This window comes from Polyodon spathula, chromosome 12, assembly GCF_017654505.1.
Source record: "Polyodon spathula isolate WHYD16114869_AA chromosome 12, ASM1765450v1, whole genome shotgun sequence".
Classification (NCBI taxonomy): domain Eukaryota; kingdom Metazoa; phylum Chordata; class Actinopteri; order Acipenseriformes; family Polyodontidae; genus Polyodon; species Polyodon spathula.
The window spans coordinates 939804-962226 of NC_054545.1; the positions used below are offsets into that span (position 1 = coordinate 939804).

The window sequence follows — 22423 nt, forward strand, 5'->3', positions numbered from 1 at the left end:
GACAGGTAGGTACCGCCCTGCAGACTGAGGCTCCTCCCTGTTACAGTGAAGCAGCTCTGCGCCCAATTTATTCCACTTGACAGGCGGTGGGCCCTGATTAATGCAGTTCCACTAGAAGTAACCAGAGCTCCCTGCTCAACAACTATGTTAATTAGAACAAGCATCAGCCATGCATGCTGTATCTTAACGAGCTACATCAGCTGTCATTATTAGTTTCGCTTATTGGTTTTAAATCCTGGCTGCTCAGCACCTGTAATTAATTGCAAAGAGCTGCAAGGATTCCGAGAGCACACTGGCATCTTCCCGGTCTCTTTGGAAATGCCTGTCTCAGAGAGTGCATGGCTCACAGAGGGCTGCAAGGATTCAGAGAGCACACTGGCATCTTCCCGGTCTCTTTGGGAATGCCTGTCTCAGAGAGTGCATGGCTCACAGAGGGCTGCAAGGATTCCGAGAGCACACTGGCATCTTCCCGGTCTCTTTGGGAATGCCTGTCTCAGAGAGTGCATGGCTCGCAGAGGGCTGCAAGGATTCCGAGAGCACACTGGCTCTGCTTTCTTATGAACAGTTTTCTTCCCGGTCTCTTTGGGAATGCCTGTCTCAGAGAGTGCATGACTCCCAGGTGCCTCTCCGCACTCTGAGTTAATTAACCTGACTGCAAAGCCTTTCAGCCGTGCCTGACTAGCGGAGAGCAGGCAAGCCCAGTTTCTGCACTCAATGCTTCCCTCATTTTAGAAATCAGTTCTGTATCTCTTGGGGGTTCTGTTTACCTGAGAGCCTCATTAGAATGGCACATGCACTGTACTGCTCCTCCTCCTGCCACTACAGCATGGCCCTTATAACAGCTCACCAAGGGCAACCGCACAATATTATTGCACTTGACTGTCCACGGCTCAAGCTTGCTCCATGCTTTACACTGCTAGTTCAGTTTCACCCATCACTGCATTAACTCCTTGCACTTTTTTATTTAATTTTTTAATTTAAGACATGTGTGTAAATCTTTTTGCATGATATTATGCTTAACCAAACCCTTTTCTGATACAACTGTGCACTTACATATATTGTGCAAAAAGATTTTCACATTAAGTACATTGTAACTCTGCATAATAACACTGCAATGATGTGTAAGAACACATGTATTTACTAAGTAACTACTATGTAATTACACATTAATTAGAGACACTTAATGTAAAGTGTTATCGAGTGCAGGAATGAGCAGATCCACAGTGACACCTAGTGGGGTTTTGCTTGAAATATGCAAGGACACAACCGTATGAAAACTGGAGTGAAGCTGCAGGGGTCACAGTATCACATGACAACTGCTGATCACTCAAGCTAGTGACTGACGGAGGAAGAAGACGGCTGCAGAGGTATGTGAAAGGCATGAGTCAAGTCATGAGTCAAGCACAGAAGCACAACCTCACAAGCAGGCTGCGAGCAAGCGGGATCATGTGGAACATCATTCGAAGAGTGACTTTATGTTTGCTTTATTTCCATGGTTTTAGTATGCATTTACAGTTCTTGAACAGCATCATGAACAATTTATCAGAATGAAATACTATCGAGACCATTTGCTATTTATCTGTAAACATCCCTAAGCACTCCATTCCACCTCATTGATCACCGTGTCTGAGGAGAAGGCAGGCTCAATCTGCAGCACAGTGACAATGCACAGATAGGCAGACCCATATCTGTGTGATACAGCTTGCTTTCATTAATGATTTAAAGAAAGCCGAAGCAAGCCCTTCCGACTACTGGCTCGCATTGTGTCATAAATGGAGCTGCGAGTGAAGCTAGATGTAATTCTACTCCCTACTGAGAAAACAACATTAACCTAAGAGCAGGATGTTGGATGTCATGCAAGTCCTTCCTACAATATAACAGCAGCCCTTAGGGGTAGCACAAGCTATAGAATTGCAGAGCAGGGAGCGTGATGCTGAATTAAGTAAGATCCAGCATTAGCAACAAGAGAAGTGAGAACACGGACCTTCATTTGAATCATTGCAGTTTTTACAACAATGATTGTTCAACTGAGTTACATTAGCTGCAGTGCCATCCAGTATGCTCGTTGAAATGACTGGATCTGAAAAGCACACTTCATGAAAGCAACTGCGACACTTGAAGATTTCCTGGTTACTGCTTGGATAACGGAAGAACTGTAGGTAACACTTTACATGAAGTACCTTTAATTACTGTGTATTTACATTGTAGTTACATAGTAAAATACTACATTTTACAGTTGTATTACGCAGTTACAATGTACTTAATGTGTACATGCTCTGCACAATAAATGCAAGTATACAATTGTATCAGAAAAGGGTTAGGGTTAGAATTACGGTTCGGGGGTTTAGGGTTAGGGTTATATCATGCAAAAACATGTATTCATTAAGTGCATTGTAACTATGCATACTAACATTGTAATGATGTGTAAGTACAAGTGTATTTGCCAAGTAACTGCTATGTAAATACATAGCAATTAGAGACACTTCATGTAAAGTGTTACCGGATGGTATTACCAGCTCAAGAGACCTCCCCGATATTCAAAGCCATTGTGCCGCACTCAATAACTCACCCTCAAGGTTGGGCTTTGGTGCAGTGCGTACAGTGAGCAAATGACAGTGAAACAGCTTTTTAATCACAAGGCTTCAGCACATTTTAAAGCATTCAATCATGATAGCAAAATGCACATTAGAGACAGAGCCAAGCAGCAGAGCTCCTGTAACTGACTCATTTCATGAGCAAGCAAATGTACTTACACACTGTCCCAGGATGCACAGTTTTTGTGAATACTGGACTGGTGCCGTGGGAATTGACAAAACATATGAGCCAGCAAAAGAGCGCCGCCTGCAGCCTGCTCGATGACTGACTGGCTGGTACTGTACACACAGAACACAAAGTAACACTGCTCTGACTGACTGGCTGGTACTGCACGCATTGTATTATTTACAGTTGTATGCCTGTGCTTTCCAGTTCCTGTGGGTACATCCCATTAACCTCCAACACAACTTGTATAGATTATGATGCGAGCAGACAAGGGCTCCAGTGATCAATGTGTTTCCCACTCTCTGGCACACCAGACTACATCAGTGTAATAATATGGGTTTAGGAGCCACTGTCTAAAATCTTCAATCCGCTACAGAATAGAAAATGTACCCCCATACAACAGCACTAGAAAATAACTATGTGCATGCGTGCCCCTGCACCCATTACTGAAGGATTACAAGCTTTCTGGTGTCTTCTATTTATAGACAAAGGGTTATATTTAGTGCATTTTATTGCCACGTCGTAGCGTGTGTGCTATCTGAGATGCACAGAAAATACCCCCCCAGTTATACAGTGTAGACAGATCCACTACATGAATATATACTGCTGCCTGCCCCCTATGGAATTATCATGATAAGCCAGCAGTGTGAGCCAGGAACAGCAAACACAAGTACAGGATGTAGCAGTAAATAGAAATCTGACACTTACCCCCAATCAGCCCCTCGCAGTCTGACATCACGTGAAACTAATGAAGACGATTAAAAAAAAATGTAAAGTTCTTTTCAGAAACCACCGGGAAAGTCTAACCCAACAGCCACTGTCTACAAAATAATACAAATAAATAAATAAGAGTGTAAACTCTAAACCCTTCCAGCTGGAGATCAGGACACTTCTAACCCACCCACAGAGTTCCAGTGACTCGCTACAGCCCACTTCTGATTGCGGGATGCAAAGAATGCACTTCAGTGCCAGAAGGCCCAGCCTCTATTGGCTGATAAATTTGTTTGCTTCCCTCCCCTTCACTGTGTTCCCAGCCGAGGTCACACAGCCATATCAGCCTGCTGTTTAATTAATAATGAGAGGCTTTCCTTCCTGCCAAGGACGAGCTGAAAGGAACAATGGATACAGGCAGCGAGTGGCAGCCACGTCTCCACTTGGAAACACAAGCTCACAAGCAGGGCTTCTAGAACAGAGGACCCAAATGTGTGCTGCATTGCACTTACACTTTGAAGTGCTGGGTTTGGGACTGTGGTTGGGTATGGGGTTGTGTTTGGGACTGTGGTTGGGTATGGGGTTGGGTTTGGGACTGTGGTTGGGGATGGGGTTGGGTTTGGGGCTGTGGTTGGGGTTGGGGATGGGTTGTGTTTGGGGCTGTGGTTGGGGATGGAGTTGGGTTTGGAGCTGTGGTTGGGGATGGGGTTGGGTTTGGGGCTGTGGTTGGGGATGGGGTTGGGTTTGGGGCTGTGGTTGGGGATGGGGTTGGGTTTGGGGCTGTGGTTGGGGATGGGGTTGGGTTTGGGACTGTGGTTGGGGATGGGGTTGGGTTTGGGGCTGTGGTTGGGGATGGGGTTGGGTTTGGGGCTGTGGTTGGGGATGGGGTTGGGTTTGGAGCTGTGGTTGGGGATGGGGTTGGGTTTGGGGCTGTGGTTGGGGATGGGGTTGGGTTTGGAGCTGTGGTTGGGGATGGGGTTGGGTTTGGGGCTGTGGTTGGGGATGGGGTTGGGTTTGGGGCTGTGGTTGGGGATGGGGTTGGGTTTGGGGCTGTGGTTGGGGATGGGGTTGGGTTTGGAGCTGTGGTTGGGGATGGGGTTGGGTTTGGGACTGTGGTTGGGGATGGGGTTGGGTTTGGGGCCGGGGTTGGGGTTAGGGTTAGGGTTGGGGATGGGTTGGGTTGGGTTTGGCCTGTGGTTGGGGATGGGGTTAGGTTTGGGGGCTATGGTTGGGGATGGGGTTGGAGGTAGGGTTGGGGTTTGGGTTTGGGGCTGTGTTTCAGGTTGGGGGTGGGGTTTGGTTTGGGGCTGTGGTTGGGTTAATGTTTTAAAAGCTGCACATTTGTTGCCATCTAGTGTTCATTGGTAGGACTACACCTCATAAATGTACATATGTCACATTAGCCTGGTTACACCCACTTCACCCTCAATTTACAAAGCAGCTGCTTAGCAGTTTGAATACAGTGTGAACTTTAAATGACGTTATGACCGTCTTCCCTTACAATACATTGCATATATAGCGACGAAATGCATCCCTTCTTTCCTTACAATACATTGCAGATGTAACAGTGAATATTATAATACGGAACATTTACTTTTTAGTACAGTTTGCTCAGCTCCATAAAGTCACATCTGTCAAGAATGGCAAAAACCATGCAGTCATTGGGCCTTTACAACGAGATAGTGTGCTGGGCTACGTCAACGTCGTTTTTGTTATTAAAATACATTTTCAAAGAAAAACGGAATTTAAAGAAAGTAAAATAATCTAAACTCGATACAAGGTCAAAATAAATTGAAATACGAAGACGCACAGCACAGCTGAACGCGTGAGTCTGAATCTTTCTTTCAAATCTAAGGTAACTTCTCTTTAGAGCTCAGATGTATACAGAATTTACCTGGGCATAACATGCAATATTAACAGTTTCTTCCGCAGGTAAATCCCTCCTTGCTACCTCGCTCGCTGTCGTTTAAATTTCTTACGTTTTCCACGTGCTGCGTCAAACATATCCGAAATGTTTCTTTACTCATCAAGGCACACGTGCGGTTAATTTAATTTCATTACCCTGATTTGCCACTAGGGTGAGCCACGTCACCAACTACTCAATGAAGTGCTTCCAAGAAAGCGAGTGTTGCGTCGCTTTCACTGTGAGCTCAGGCGCCTCCGTTCCAGCGGTCAGGTAGACACAGTTCAGACTGGCCGGATCACGCAAAGCCTCTCAAGCAGTAGCTTGTTTTGCTGTTAATTGAGCACTACACCACTTACTAATGTAAACAAACAGAAAACTAACAAACAGTCATTTGAAGACATTTGCTCTTTAATGTTACCTGTTGGGCTGCAATAGTAAATGATTAAGTGTGGGTGCCAGTTGTACAGCGGCGTCATTATGCAGCCCCCACATCTTTTAGCTGGAGAACCTCTGATGTAAGCTGCTTTCACAATGGCACTTTTACCCGGGTCACAATCCCAGCGTAGCGTGGAACCACCTACCTGGGTTAACCCGGGTCCCAGTGACCCAGTTCAATGTGGGTCGGCACACTTTGACCCGGGTTGAGCGAGACGAAATGACAAACAGCCACGCCTGCGTGAAGGGTTCACTTCCTCAAGGGGCGTCTCTGTTTATTGTATTTCGCTTGAGACACAGCAAGAGCCAGACTGCAGCCGGGATGAGGAAGTATTTGCTCCAGTCAATGGGCTGACAGTTCAATCCAGAGAAGGCGGGATGCATAAGAACAGATATTTACAAAAACTAAAAATATCATTGGACTCAGTTCTCTAGATTTCTATAAAAATTGAACCACATTCTTTAAATAGAACAATGGCTGTCAATTTCAATACTCTTGTAGGCAGTGTGCGGGTTCTGCTCACTGGGTTTACAGTTCTTTTCAGTTCCAGCTCTTTTCAAACACTCTTTGCTCTGTATTGTTGAAGCTCAATAGTTGTTAAAGCTCAGTCCTCTGGAATGTTATTTTAATCTCCAGTCCTGCTTGCTATATAAACAAAGCAGTTCCTCAAGCTCATTCTGACACTCTGCAAACCAGGCATGCATTTCCTCATCTGGTTGAGATTAAGCTATACTCAGTCTCAGGCTATTCAAAAAAAGCCTTTGCACTTTTACCCCTATGATCAATGATCATAAAACATTTTGTCTGCCTTTTCCCTCATCTTTGTAACCTGAATGAATTGTGAATGTTCGTGCAGAGAGAGGAAAACATTCATTTTCTCTAATGATGCTCAATCTATCATTGTGTGTCTGTGTGCCGGCCGCGGCTGTCACAAGCAATCTCATTAGGGGCACGACTGGACACCTTCAGCAGACATTAGCTTGGGATCTGAATGTTTTCAGGCTTAATGTGTGCCTGTTGATCTGTATGCTAATGCTGTTGTGGAGCTCCAGGTGGTTGTTGCCCTACCTGCACACTGCCCTTTATCTCGGGTCCCTCCAGAAAAGTAATCACCGGAGTTCACAATTCTTAGCAGTTGTTTGCTTGTCACCAGGTCTGTGGCTGTACTGTAGTTTGCTCCACTTAGTTTTGTGATTAATTAATCTTTACCCAATAATGCTGCAATCCCCCACGTGTTACAGTGTAAATATGCAGCAGGGCAGAAAGTAGCCAGCAGTGTCATTGTCATTAATGATGCTAAGCAGCAGGGTCTTGCATTGAGCGGGCCAGCGCTTCCAGCAGGGTCTTGCATTGAGCAGGCAAGCGCTTCCAGCAGGGTCTTGCATTGAGCGGGACAGTGCTTCCAGCAGGGTCTTGCATTGAGCAGGCAAGCGCTTCTAGCAGGGTCTTGCATTGAGCGGGACAGTGCTTCCAGCAGGGTCTTGCATTGAGCAGGCAAGCGCTTCCAGCAGGGTCTTGCATTGAGCGGGCCAGCGCTTCCAGCAGGGTCTTGCATTGAGCGGGCCAGCGCTTCCAGCAGGGTCTTGCATTGAGCAGGCAAGCGCTTCCAGCAGGGTCTTGCATTGAGCGGGCCAGCGCTTCCAGCAGGGTCTTGCATTGAGCGGGCCAGCGCTTCCAGCAGGGTCTTGCATTGAGCAGGCAAGCGCTTCCAGCAGGTCTTGCATTGAGCAGGCAAGCGCTTCCAGCAGGGTCTTGCATTGAGCGGGCCAGCGCTTCCAGCAGGGTCTTGCATTGAGCGGGCCAGCGCTTCCAGCAGGGTCTTGCATTGAGCAGGCAAGCGCTTCCAGCAGCCTCCTCCACACTGCCCAGCAGGGTAGGGGCCATGCTGCTCTCTCATTCTCATCAATTCATTTCCTCCAGCACATGCCCCGACAGAGAAACTTTGTGTTGGAGACTCCAGCGTGTGTGTTTCCACTCCGCTCAGCCTTGGCTGTCATTGCAGGATTCAGTAACACGCTTTAGGGTAGCGTCCATACTATTTATTAATGTGTGTGTATATATTTAATGTGTGTGTATATATTTTATGTGTGTGTATATATTTTGTGTATATATTTTATGTATATATTTTATTATTGCAGTTTCAAATCGAGGAACGTGGAGAGGGTGCAAACCCATACCCCTTTCAGGTGGTCACTGGAGTGAAGTCCTTGTCAGGCAGCAGACATGCCATGCCCAGCAGCATCAAGGGTTAAAGTGCTCTGGGACTGAGGGCTGCACAGCTTTGTTCCTCCTCACTGCCCACGCTCAGGTAACATGTGTGACGGGAAACCTAAGAAGGATCCTGAAATCAATCGCATTTCACAAAGTAGAACAAGTCTAGGGCTGGTGAACCGCAAAGCCTTTAGAAAAGAGCTGTCAGGAAGCAACGAATAACATGCTGACAGCATCTCATATGTGAGGCTGGAAATCCGCATCCATTCTGCACAGTGAAATAGTGACTCTTTTGAAATCCACATCAATTCTGCACAATGAAATAGTGACTCTTTCGAATTCCACATCCATTCTGCACAGTGAATTAGTGACTATTTCGAATTTCACATCCCTTCGGCACAATGACATTTCTAGTGCTTTGTGTTGTTTTGGATCCACAGATTTGAACTGCGATTATGTAACATTGCAATTCTGCACACTGAGATGTATGTGCAGTCAAATACTGTAGCATATAAAAGCAAAGAAGATCTCAAGCTTTTTAACTTCAATATGAACCTCTATGCAGATAAAGGTGCATTGCAAGGCTGTTGTAACTTCACTATTACCCTCCATGCAGATAAAGGCTCGTTGCAAGGATTTCTGTTTCTCTGTTGAAAGTATGACGCTCTGTAAGACGATTACCATGGCACAAGAGGGGCTCGTTGACAAAGTGTTTTTTTAAGCAATAAAGAGGGAGTTTATGGGGTAGAGAAGCGCCTCTGATTTCGTGGAGATGTGATCACAATCCACAGCCTTCATCTCTGGGGGAGCTCAAAGCATTTGGTTATGCAGATCCTGGTTTTGTATTTGTATTCATGTCTCTAAAATGATTTTATCTGGGTGATTTCTGGTTACAGCAGCTTATTAAAATGGACTGGAGGTGAAGCAACCGCAGAGCTGTAATTCTGAATGCAGAAACGGTCCCTTTCATGTCTGAAGACTAGTGATTAGGATCAGCTGCCTTGGAAACTGAGAGAAATGGTTATGAAAGTAAAAAAAAAAACAAACAAAAACAAACTAAGTGCTCTGAGTTTGATGAATAGTGTACACATCTTTAAACCCGCTCAGCACTTTAAAGGGTGCGGTTCTGACAAGCATTCATTTCAATTAGAGATCTCTGCAAAGGAGCCTGAGGCAAGACCTGCTCCTTCTTTCATCAGCCTATTGTGAGCATGAAGAGATAAATGTTAAGAAAAACTGAATCGCAAGGCTGAATCTAATTATATATATATATATACAATATACAGTAGATAGATAGATATATAGATGGATAGATAGATAGATAGATAGATAGATAGATAGATAGATAGATAGATAGATAGATAGATAGATAGATAGATAGATAGATAGATAGATAGAGCACATGCTTCTTTATTTCTGCAGGCAGCTCATGTTTTCCTTACTTTAATGGGGCTCTTTCACTGCCAATAGCACAGACACTGAAAGTCTTGGCAGTGTCTGTGTTTCAGCAGAAGAAGCATTCACTCCCTTACTCTGAGTAGCACGCACTAATGTTGATGTGATTAAAGGTTTCTGAGCACAGTGCTGTGCTGGTGGGAACATCAAGGTCTTGGTCTGTGTCCCAGTGATTGAGTCAGTCTCCAGACAAGTGCTGACAGCTCTCAAGTACTGAGCAGTTGAAACAAACTTGTCAATAGATACACAGCCAAAGGGGAGCATACCTGTACCAGACATGAGAGAGTGAAAAACAGAACTTCTCTTTTTTCTTTTTTTTTTGTGTGCTTCTGACATGAATAAATAGAGCGGTATGCACTGTCATTGAAATCTGTGTCTTTAAATATTCATGAATGTAATTAAGAAGTAACACACTGAGACAGATGAATGAGTGACTGGTTCACTGTGACAGCAGCGTGTCCGTCCTCAATAGGCATTGCTGAGGAGAGTGAAGAGCTTCATGGAGGCACGGGGGGAGGGCGGGCATGCAAAACTAAACCTCTGCTTCCAGTGCTTGCTATTTCACAGGGACTACTGCAAAAAAACAGACTATTGTGAGGATTCCCAGTCTAGCTGCTATGCACAGGGTTAAACAAATAGCTAAATATAGGTTATCCTCGTGATGGGAACGTGAGTTGAGGCTGAATAAGCAACACTGGGATAGCACACAACACAACGAGCTTTGATTCCTACTTAATCAAAATGAGGCTTAAAAAAAAAGTCCTTAAGCAAAACATTCCTTGAAATGGTCCTTAACGCTTTGCAAGTGGCATTCATTGTTGATACCCTGGGCTGGGTGTGAATCTAATTCATGAAAGCCCTGGTGAAACGACGGACACCCTCGCTCCTAATTATCAGAGTCAAGTTCTCTGAGGAGAATAAAACAGCTTTACACCTTTTACATAGGAAACAAGACTGCCAGGAATATGGATGTCCTGGTGTCTGTTATTAATGTGAAATACACTGCAAAGGCACCAGCATGTCATTGCATTGCAGATATAAGCATATCATTATAACAGACCCACCGTAACCGTTCAATTATCAGCATCTATATACAGCAGATAATAATGTGGGCACATTGCAGCTATGTTTGCTGTGTCGGTGTCTGTGATACAAAGAGAACGCACACTCTCAGCTTGGTTAGAGGTATTCACTGAACACTTAGAAACATATTGCAAGTGAGTAGGTCTAAATAAACAACATTCTGAGTGCAGATCTACACTCTCCGCAAAATTCTAAGAGTGGTTGCTGCTAATAGGGTCCAGTGGGGACATGACTTCTAATGAGCTGGTGCTAGATCCTCCTCAGTTATGTGCTCAGTTCCCTGTTACAGCATGGCTGTATGTCTCATTATCCAGCCCTTACAGAAGATACTTAGCCATGGTAGATCTGTGTGTGTTTTATGTCTTATCTCTCTCTGTTTTATTTGACCCTCCAGTGGCAATTCCTGGCTTGGATTTAAATTATCACCTGAGCGGGTGCCTGCAGTGTGTTAAACCCCAGCTAAGCTTTTCCTGGAGCCCTGTAAACTTTCTGCAGGCTTCCCTGGGGTCCCACTGATATCTGAGACTTTGAAGTGAAACACTGTGTTTACTAAAGAGATTTCCGGTGCCTTTGCATTGAGAGACTCACTCCCCTCGGTCTGCACAGACCAGGCCTCCCCCACGATCCATTCTGCTCTACCTTCTTTCCAGCCTCGACTGAGGAGGTAAAACTAACCTCGGAAAAATCACAGTGTGTTCCTGGGATTGCTCTGAGATCTGAACCACTTTCACAAGAGTATGTATTAAAGCGTGTGCTGCAGAAACGAGGTACTAAAGGGCTTTGTCATGTTTGCTCGTGGTTCGGGGATGAAAAAGGGTTAAGCAGAGGGAAAGCATGGCAAACTAAACATCAAAATGTAGAGTTTTCTAGGATTGCTCTCCTGTATCTGTTATTTTAAACAAGAAGTTGTGAGGTGAGAGCTGTTTGCACTCCAGTTGCAGTGTCTCCCAGGTGGCTATTTGATTACCATTCTAATAAACATCCATTACTAACCAGTCAATGATTCTAGAGTGTTTTGCAGAACAATTAACCTAATTACAGAGGGGAAGACAATGAGTGATTGCTTTAACGACTTTACCATCTTCATTAATGCAGTACACAAGTCTTTCTCTTGCTAGATGTAATAAATGCATTAAGCACTTCTCCTGAAGAGTCCCTGAGTGACTTACAGCTTCCTGAGTCAACCCAGGAGCGAATTCCATCAGCAAACACCCTTTCAGTGCTTAAACAAACACAATAAAATACATTCAAATAAAAATGAGGACATGATGCCTGCAGCGCTCTGACGAGTGCCCATGCTGAACTCGATCCTGCGTTCTGAAAACACTAGCTTTCCATCAATAGCAAGCCTTGTTTATAAAAGTTTACCGCTGTACTTTTGCAGTTTTCCCGTGGTTACACGATGCATTTACTACAGCTTACCTTAGTTTGATTAATGTGAGTTACCATGCCACATGTTTCTTTACAATGCTTGCGTGTGCTTTACCTTTGCTGTCACTGTGCTTTATCACACTGGGATACTATTACTATGATAAACCTCTAAGGTGGAATTTTTGAAAGCAGCTGAAGTCTCAGTTTTCCTGTGTGGGAGCCAGGACCTGACTGGGGTTGGTTTGTGTGTCTCTGAGTAATGGGTCTGAAAACAACTTGTTAGCACGTTTACAAGCAGGAGTTAATTGCAGCTGTAATGTGGACGTGTCTCAATTACATCAACTTCTGACCTCACTTCAGCGCCAGGAGGAAACCTGTTGAGGTCAAGTGCGTTGTATATGAGACCCATCCCAGCTTTGCAAAATTCAAAAGGTTTCCAGTATTAATTTTAATACTGGCCTTGCATACCTTCTAATTGAACTAGGCTATACCAATAACTGATTGACCTGACACACACACACACACACACACACACTCACACAACATAGATACACACACGCACAAAATAGACACACACACATGCGTAAACAGCTGGAAGATCAGGAATGTAATGGACTGTTGAACAGCCCTGCTGGAAACCTCTTTCTGGGCCCAGTAAAGAATAAAGGGTGCTGACCTGGGAGTTACAAGACCTGCTACCCTTGCTGAAGTGAACAGTAGCCTCTCAGCAGATATCAGCCTTTCAATCTTTCATGGAAGTCCTGAGCCTGTCTTCCACAGTACAGGAGCCTGATGGATCATGTCTCCTCTTCAAAGGGATAAATGATCCCTCTCGCTTCAAGAGAATGACCTGGCGCACTCAGCTCTCTTTCATGGTTCAATAGATCTGCTCTGTATTTGCAATCAATAATACAGCTCTTTCTCTGCTCTTTCAAAGTGCAAATCAAGGGCCTGGTGTGTACCTGCAGATTCTTCCAAACCAGACTGCATGCCTCTGCCTGAAAGCTAGCAGCCCCTTTGTCTTCGGTGTTCTGCGTGCTTTTAAATAGTGACGGCCCGAGCGGTAAGGCATGCTTAGCAACGCTGAAAAACAGTAGCCACATTCGCAGAGGGCTGTGTCATCGCTACGGCTTGTGCCTCTTTATCACATCAGCGTAGGCCTCTGCTGAGGGTTCAAAGGTTATCTAGCTTTCTAGTGTTGTGTTCAAGGGGAGGACATCTGGGATCGTTTCTTATTCAGTTTGTAATATGAACGATACTCAGTCACACGTTAGCAACAGGATCCATTCATAAAACATCTTGAAATGGTTTTTATGATTGTTAACCAGGAATAAGAGTTTTTTTTATGACATCATCAGTGTAAAGCTTCATCAAGTACATAGTTTCTCATGAAATGTCACCATCAGCTCTTCTTAATGCAGTGTCATGTAGCCTGCCCACTTGTTGACATGAAAACACAGTTATCTGAAGCCCTGAAGACAGGACACAGCGGGCCAGCACTGAGACAATGCCTTTCCTCCCCCACACAAACACAGGGAGGCTTAGCCCTTCAGGACTATTTATCTCACAAGCACATTACCTGAATAGCATCTCCTTATAAGGCTGATGGCGACCCATTGTTGTGCTAAAAAGAGATTTACTTGAATTGTTTGGACTGTTTTCTGAAATTATGCAGGCTTTCTGCTTTCCACAACAAAAGGCTACAATTTGGAGGGTATTGATATGTAATAATTAAGATATAATGACCCCACAGGTGATAATCTGCATTCCTCTTCCAGGCCTGCACTCTTTATATTTGTGCAACAAACTGTCATGTTTTCAAAACTATACACTTGGGTGGGTTCATACACACACATACACACACACACACACACGTACACTACACACATACTACACACACACAGTACACACACTACACACATACACACAGATATACACAGACACTACACACTACACACAGATATACACACACACGTACACTACACACATACTACACACACACAGTACACACACTACACACATACACAGATATACACAGACACTACACACTACACAGATATACACACACACGTACACTACACACATACTACACACACACAGTACCACACACACACACTACACACAGATAGACACACACACACACACACACATACACTACACACAGATATACACGCACACACAAACACATATACACACACACACACATGTACACTACACACATACTACACACACACAGTACACACACTACACACATAAACACAGATATACACGCACAAACAAACACATATACACACACACGTACACTACACACATACTACACACACACAGTACACACACACACACTACACACACACACACTACACACACACAGATATACACATAGATGCGTGCACACACACACACACACACAGATATTCACACATACAGATACATACACACTTTTAGTTAAAGAATGTACGCAATGTATAAGAATAATGTAAATTAATTGATTTTCTATTTTGAAGAGTTTTTAAAGGATGCATATCTACTTCACACAGTTCTATGACATGATAGCAGCTTTCAAATTTGCTTTATTTTATATAATATTTTACACTTACATACATTTCCAGTTTCATAAATACTGTTTGGGATCTTTCTCTGAAAGAATGAACATGACCTATAAGGTCAGATTATACCCACAGGGCATGGTCTCACGATTCAAGCACAATCAAACACATGTTACAAACATCGTGATACAGTTCTCACATCAGTCAGCATGTTCAAACTGATTCAGGTGTCATCTTCTGGTCCTGCCACTTTCTACAGCAGCTTACAAGCCCAATACTGAATCAATACAATCACACAGGTACTTACACCTGCCAGACACAAACACAGTCAATACAATCACACAGGTAACAAAGACAGGCTTCTGCAAGCTGGTAGAGCATCCTGAAGCAGCCCCTATAGACACGTGCATTGCCTTTAACACACTCTGGTGCAGAGATGACTGCTTGCATTCACCTCTCTTCTGTTGTGATTTCCACTTCCAAGAGTCTAAAGGCAAGTCCACACCACAGCGGTTTTTCCAGCAGCTGATTTGGGTCGGCTTGGCTGCTATCTGCCAGCAGCAGCAGAGTAGGGCAAGGTTCTACTAGCGAGCCCCCAGCCCCATTTTGGATTGGCTGTTTTCTGTGATCAGCTATTTGAAGTCAGGGGCAGTGTGGTAAAGAACCCTTTGGATGCAGCTTCATGCTCTGCTGCTTGTACAGTAAGGCATCACAGCACAGTGGATGCTGCATTATCAAAAGCACAACTGTATGAGATGCAGGGTGTGGTTCAGTTCTAGGAATGCCTCTGATTTCTGCGGCTTCCTTGAAGTGAAACCCAGCCTTGAAGAACGGAATGTATCACAATGAGCACAACACTACAAAAACAAAACAGCCACACAAATCAGAACAATAATGTAGAACAAGTCGTTTCTGCTAATGAGATCCCTTGCAGATATCATAGGCTGACACAAAGATCAAACAACCCAGTGCAAAAAAAAAAAAAAAACACACATCATAGAAATATATCATATTAATTTACTTCAAACATTCCTCTCCGTTTCTTTTCCCTTCCCCTTGTGATCTTGTTCCTTCTTCATGTCGTTGCCCTGAAGCCAGCGCCCTTCTTCACATAGATTGCAGAGTTAACATCTGGTATCAGATCACCAAAACCACTTCTGAATGACGCGAGGTACCGCCCTGCAGGAAAAAAGAGCTCAATTAAACTTATTCACTTAGATGCACAAATGCAATTAAGTCTACACTCTGACCCAAAATATGTTCAAAGTGAAATATGGCTTTGAGTTCTTTGGAGATTAAAGTTATGCTTCACTTATCAAAAGTTTTTTTTTTTCTTTCTTTCTTTTTTTTTTAAACAGCTGTGACTCTGTAACTGATTGAATTTAGTGGATAGCAGCCTCAGGAATTCTAATTACACTCACACTTAATCCCCAAATCCTCTGATATGAGTGTCAAAAGACCCTCTGAAAGCCTCAGGCATTGTTTTGGAAAGTACAGTACAGTATGTGTACGCACACGCACACACGATACACACACACACACACACACACACACACACACACATGCACATGTGCGCCACACTCACACACACACACATACCCATGTGCGCCACACACACATGCACACACGATACACACACACACACACGCACGTGCACGCCACACACATAAACACACACGCACACACATGCGCCACACACACACGCACACAGAAGTGCGCCATACACACACACACACACACAAACACACACACACGTGCACGCCACACACACACACACACATGCACATGTGCGCCACACACACACACGCACATACACGTGCGCCATACACACACACACACACACATACACACACGCACACGCACATGCACACACACACACGCGCACACACACACACACATGCCAATAACATGTTTACAGCTGATGAAATACATTTATCAAATTAATTCGTTAGAGCCCTAAACATTAATTAACTGTTTGGGCAGAGTTGAATACACTCCTTCATGCAATGTGAAATGCAACATATTTTAAATAATGTTTGTTTTTAATTTTAAAATCCTACAGTTAAAAAAAAAATCCCTTGCTATCAACTACCAAGTACAATAATTCTATAAAATCTAGAGAGCTGGGACTTGAACTTTAGAATCTATTTGGAATTTCTTCTGCAAATCATGTACAAGTGTTGGATGAAGGGATTGATTTGTGTGACAAGGTGTACTGAGCCTACCTGTCCAGGTTCTCTGCTGATCCACACTGAAGCCCTGGCACTGGGAGTGAGAGTTACAGATTCCTGCAGCCTCCTTCGTGTTGTGAACAGACAGCAAACAGCTCTGCTGCTTGTAGGACGGCCAGCATTTGTAGTCGTTGCTTTCCTTCATTCTAAATCCCTTTAATAATATGTAATCTGGAAGACAAAGAACAGTAGCAATTGTAGAATGCAGTATGTGTGGTGCAATGATATCACCAAATCAATTCAGGGTTTGATGCAAACAAAGATAAAGGTGTAATTAGGAATTTAGAGAAAAGAAATTCTTAGCAACAGTCACTATAACTGCAATGGTGATGCATTACACACTGGAGCACAGATCTGTTCAAGTGTTTGGTGGGGAAAATGCTGGGAGACACCCTTGGAAAACAACAGCAATCCTGAGACTCACATTGTGCAAAAAAATATTTCAGATATTTACCTTTTAATATGGAAGATGACACGTTTTGCAAATATTGCCCAGACTTGTACAAATACAAAATCTCTTGGAATGCTTCCATTGTCTTGTTTATCCCGCTGCTCAGGTCCCCTTGAGGAATAGAAAACAGTTAGCTGTTTAATCCACGCTTCACTTGTTTAGGATGAAAGAGGTTGAAACTGTGCTGCTTCTTACCTGTGGAATTCATAATCCGATCCAGAAGGGGCTGCAGTGTGGGAGGTGCACGGTGCGGCAGCAGATATGTGAAGAAATATCTGAAACATAAAGAGCCAGGACTCAATCACAAGCAGCCAGAGCAATGAAACAACACAGAGTCACAGCTCTGCAACAAGGGACAGGCCGGCGTACTGTATCACATACAGGGACTAGGAAATTATTCAAGCACTGTATACTGTTTTTGTGTTCAATGTAATTCAATTCATTTGCTGTACCACTTAATCCTTTCACCCCAACTATTTGAACCCAACCTGTATCTCCTGCTACAGGGTGTTGAGGGAATGTATTGTTCACAATGCTTTTTAAAAGGGAGCTGTGTGCACGGCGCAGTGGTTCTGATTCAGGTTTTAAAAGGGAGCTGTGTGGACGGTGCAGTGGTTCTGATTCAGGTTTTAAAAGGGAGCTGTGTGCACAGTGCAGTGGTTCTGATTCAGGTTTTAAAAGGGAGCTGTGTGCACGGTGCAGTGGTTCTGATTCAGGTTTTAAAAGGGAGCTGTGTGCACGGTGCAGTGGTTCTGATTCAGGTTTTAAAAGGGAGCTGTGTGCACGGTGCAGTGGTTCTGATTCAGGTTTTAAAAGGGAGCTGTGTGCACGGTGCAGTGGTTCTCCATACCTGAATGCATTATAAAGGTTTCTTTTCTCGTTCAGCCCTCTGCACTGTCCGTCCGCGGAGCAGGGGGAGGTGAAGTTCCTGGTGGGAAACTGGAGCGTGCAGTCGCGGTCCTCCCTGCAGGACAGCTCCCCCGCCACGGCATCGTCGATATCGCTCAGCTTCAGCTCCCCGTCCACGGTGACAAACTGACGAGGCTGGAAATCCAGGAGAGACACCGAGCCGAGGGGAGAGCTGGCCAGGTAGTGGAGCAGCTTAACCAGACTCATGCAGACCTGCAGCAAGAAACCCAGAAAGAGACCTCTGTTAGAAACAGCAGCACTACATTAAACAACAAGGGTACGCACACACACTGCCATTGCGTGCAGACTTTACACAAAAGAAAATTCAGATTTACAAAGCTTCCTAGCTGGTATGAAAGACAATGTGTCCATTCCTGTGTTTAAGCAGGATTGCCCTGCCAGTGTTGTGCATGCTGCAGCAGGACCAGTCCCTTTGCAGGCTCTGATTCTCCAGCCCCCAGCCCCCAGCCCTGCTCAGTGGGGAGCCTGTGGCTGCTGATTGAACCCCTGTCTCTGCTGTCTTACCCGAAAGCGCTCCTCCCAGGGGGTCTGCAGGAGCTGAATCATCTCCAGAGGGAAGCCCAGCTCCAGCACTGCGGTGACCCTCACGCCCGGGTCACTCCTATAGCAATGACCTTGGAGCTGTGAGAGGGACAGGAGGAGAAACAGAGGAGCTCAGAATCAGCACATGCCTTTGTAAACTAGAACAAACCAAAACCACAGCACTGACACAGCTAATAATACAGACGATTCAGAGTCTAAGCATGACCTATCCCAATGGCATTAGCGGGATGCTATAAATATTAACGTGACACACAGCAATGCCACACATCTCCTGTGTTCCTGTGTGCATTGCAGGGTTTGGTGCATTTTATCAGAGTCTGAAATGTAGTTGTGAGGTGATCAGAGTCATCCTGTCTGTATGCACGCCGCCCCGCTGGAGTACGCAGTACTGTATGTGAAAAGGACAGCGTGTGAGTGGAAGAGAAAGCCATCCTGTTATGTTGCTAGCTCATTTAAAGCTGCCACTCAAGCAATGTGACGAAAACCAATTTTATAAAGTGTAAAGAGACACAGTGTGTTTAAGGGGTCTCTTGTTTTTAAATGAATGTATTTCTGTTCTTTACTTTGCGGACTGTCTTTGTGTCCCTGGTGTAACTGTAACCCAGGAGATGTGGCACTAATTCAATCAGGGCAGGATTCGTTAATAACATTTCAATATAGAAATACAGTGTTAAAAAAAATCTTTAATATCAAAAATAAAACATCCTGAGCAAATAATAATAATAATAATAATAATAATAATAATAATAATAATAATAATAATAATAGTTTTCTAAAGCCACCGTTCGGAGGCTACGATGTCACATACCCTTTGACACCTAATTGTCACTTTGTGTCATCTTTACCACCGTGCAGGAGACCTGGGGCTCCACTGAATGACACTGAACTCGGAGTGTTAACAAGAGGTGTTATTAAAGTCGTGAGGTGTATCTTTGACGCCTAAACGGGCTTGGTCTCCTGTCAGAACAGCGGCGTACTCTGTGTGCACGGGTCTAGTCGACACAGTCCCCGATGATTCATACCGCAGATCTTACCTTGATGATATTAGGGTGCTGCAGTCTTTGAAGCAGAACGATCTCTTTGATGAGTTTGTAAGACACCAGTCTGTAGCAGCCCTCCACGTCTCCAAACCGCTCCGCGCAGCGCTTCATGTCAACCCCTTGTCGGTTCACGGATTTCAGCGCAACAGCCGTGCTGTTCGGTAAAACCCCTTTTAATACAAGCTTTGTGTAGCCCGAACCAAGGAACTCAAAGTGACGCATGGAGCGCAGCTCCTCGCATCCAGCAGCAGCGCTGATGGCGCCTGTGTTGAGAGCTTTCACATTCACCTCGTCCATCTTCTCAAGGGTCCTCGAAAGGGTATCCAGCCCCAAATCCGCCGGTCCCTTTCGATATTTCAATGAAAAGCCCCAGGCGGAACCATTATAGTACGGTAGGAGTCCCCTGTGCCTCTCCTTGATTTCACTCAGTAAGGCATTACGCTGCGAGACCCCGACGGAGTTGTATTTTCCATTGGTAAAATCCCTCTCGCGTAAACGCACATATCCGCTATCCATGGAAACCTTAGCGGCGAGAAGGAGGACGAGGGCGACAAGCGCTGCGGAGGACAGAGCGATGCTTAGGCTGTGCTGCATTGTGTAGGAGTGTGCTGTTATTAACAATAATAATATCCCGAGCAGATGTTTTCACTGCACTCCGGCTGTAACAGAATACGCCTGTTGTGCGTGCAGCTGCAGCTGAGCTCCGTGTCAGGAGAATCGCAGGTACTGTATACCATGCGTGGAGCCATTCACTAACACGCCCAGCAAACGGGCGGGTCTCTCTAATGAACTCCACTCTAAACCACACCTTCTCGTGGCTATTTCTATTTACACGAGTGTTGCGCTCCACCCCACGGGCTACTGGATTAATGTTGCAATACCCACGCAGAACTGTGAGCGCGTAGGTACGCGCTGTATAGCGGCAGTATGCTCTCTCTTCCGTCTGATTAGATCACGACATGTCGTTTTTCTTTTGACACCACGGAACGAAAGACCAGTAAACAAAGCTTATAAATCAATACATTAGTACATGTATAGTACAAGACGACAGGGTAGATATACACGATTACGGGAATTGGTCGTTCTCACCAAGGTGGGATCGTAAAACTGACGATGCGAGGCCGATTAGCACCGAACAAGGCACGGGACGCGTGCCGGTGGCATTGCCTGATAGTCTGGTAAAACGAACCTGAATAATAAATAGATAATGCGAACCGTCACCATGATCCCTGTATCATAACTATGCGGTTGCGGACTGCAATGTTTGTAGTTAAGGTGTGGTTAAGCTGAACCGCGCTGTAAATACACTGTCCTCATTACATTAAGCCCAATGCAATGTGTAGTCAATAGAAAATGCGTCGCTCTTTTCTGTTGCATACCTCACTTTGCATAAAACTCATCAATGCTCAACAGCCCCCCCATCACGAGACAATGGCCCGAGCCCGGGGGGTGCTGTCCTAATGCCCTTTCTTTACATCGCATCGTAATGGGTTAAGATTAACAGGGTGCCTATTGAACTCACAGAACGCCAAAACCACTGGAGACACGCATTCCGATTCTCCCATTGAGATAATGTGGTGATAATTACAACACAAAAGCGAGTTCTGTTTGCACTGTGGTAAGGATTTGAATGCAGTATATGTTTCTTGAGCTACCCTGCTCCAGTAGAATAGAGCAGGTGGGTCGGTTTGCTTCACGTAGCTGCACAGTGACAAACACGTTTCGAGAGGTGTCTGTATCCCTATATATTACAGGTAAAGACATAGCAAGGTGTAAAGCATAGGGACAGCATGGCAAACCATGGCAGAGTATGGTACATGTGTAGATAACGACGGGGAAGGCAAGGGGAGATTACCGGCGATACAAATGCGTTCATCTTGAGAGCTGTAATCATATCTACCAATAGCGAACACTGAGTAAGCACACAGACACCCTTTCAAAACCTTTGTAAAATATCTGAAGTAGGGTCACGTTGAAAGTGGCATGTAAGACAGTACTGACTACTAGACTCAAGTGTAAGAATTCGAATAATTGTAAACGCTATTCTAATTTCAAATGCAAGTATATTGTTTAATGATTCACAACTTGTTAAATGAATGCATATAACAATATACATACTTCAAATGAATTTAAGAACATTTAAGTTAAAATTAATTATTATTATTATTATTTACGAAGAGCAGTATACATTTTGCACTTAGGACGGTGTTAACAGACACACACTACTGACTTGTTAGCCAAACAGCGACGTCTAGTGGTACAAATAAATAAATCAAATAACACAAAGTTCAATGCAGCTAAATAATCTTTAAACCCAACAGCGCCCTATACTGGTTTCAGGGCAGTGTTGTTCTGTTTTAAATACATACTGTCTTTTCACACGCATTTTAAATACAGCTGCTTCTATTAACTGATATTTATCTAAAAAAAAAAAAAAAAAAAAACACGTGTTTGTAAACAGGGAAGAAAAATGACTGCTGTGGAAGACCGTGTTTCGCTGTGTCTCCCTGGCTGCACTGCAGCGTCCATTCACCGGCGCAATCCCACCTCTGATCCCGGGCTCCCCCGAGAACACCCTGTCGATACGGAGCTTAGTGCGGACCCCCGACACCGTGCGTGCGGTGCAGGCGGGGATTCTGTAACTCATTATATAAACACTGTTTTACCAGTGCCATTGCTAGAACCATCCAGTGTACACCATCCCAGCAGTGTTTCTGCCCTTAATCAGACTATAATCAGATCTTTGTAA

General features: G+C 44.5%; 2 protein-coding genes across 2 annotated transcripts in view; both read right to left on the reverse strand.

Annotated features, from left to right (window-relative positions):
- The window catches only part of LOC121324263 (echinoderm microtubule-associated protein-like 1), a 70566-nt gene extending 66881 nt beyond the window's left edge, over positions 1-3685 (reverse strand). Inside the window, exon 1 of the mRNA XM_041265954.1 lies at positions 3469-3685. Within this exon, the coding sequence (XP_041121888.1) occupies positions 3469-3496 (28 nt within the window). The 5' untranslated portion in view covers positions 3497-3685. The remainder of the gene's footprint in view (positions 1-3468) is intronic.
- A 10806-nt stretch (positions 3686-14491) lies between these two features.
- Positions 14492-20464, reverse strand: LOC121324268 (extracellular tyrosine-protein kinase PKDCC-like). Its single transcript, XM_041265974.1, has 7 exons — positions 19669-20464; positions 18596-18712; positions 18012-18283; positions 17357-17436; positions 17165-17272; positions 16705-16881; positions 14492-15658 (listed from the first exon to the last, which is right to left on the reverse strand). Exons 1-7 carry the CDS (start codon positions 20266-20268, stop codon positions 15555-15557), a joined length of 1458 nt encoding a protein of 485 aa, XP_041121908.1. The 5' UTR covers positions 20269-20464; the 3' UTR covers positions 14492-15554.
- Between the last annotated feature and the right edge of the window lie 1959 nt (positions 20465-22423).

What these genes read in the sequence shown, in the direction of transcription:
- LOC121324268 (XM_041265974.1), bottom strand. Translation starts at nt 20,268, where the DNA reads ATGCAGCACAGCCTAAGCATCGCTCTGTCCTCCGCAGCGCTTGTCGCC. An exon ending in CCTGGGAGGAGCGCTTTCGG is followed by an intron (nt 18,284 to 18,595) that starts GTAAGACAGCAG and finishes TTCTTGCTGCAG; the next exon opens with GTCTGCATGAGTCTGGTTAA. An exon ending in TCGGATTATGAATTCCACAG is followed by an intron (nt 17,273 to 17,356) that starts GTAAGAAGCAGC and finishes CTATTCCTCAAG; the next exon opens with GGGACCTGAGCAGCGGGATA.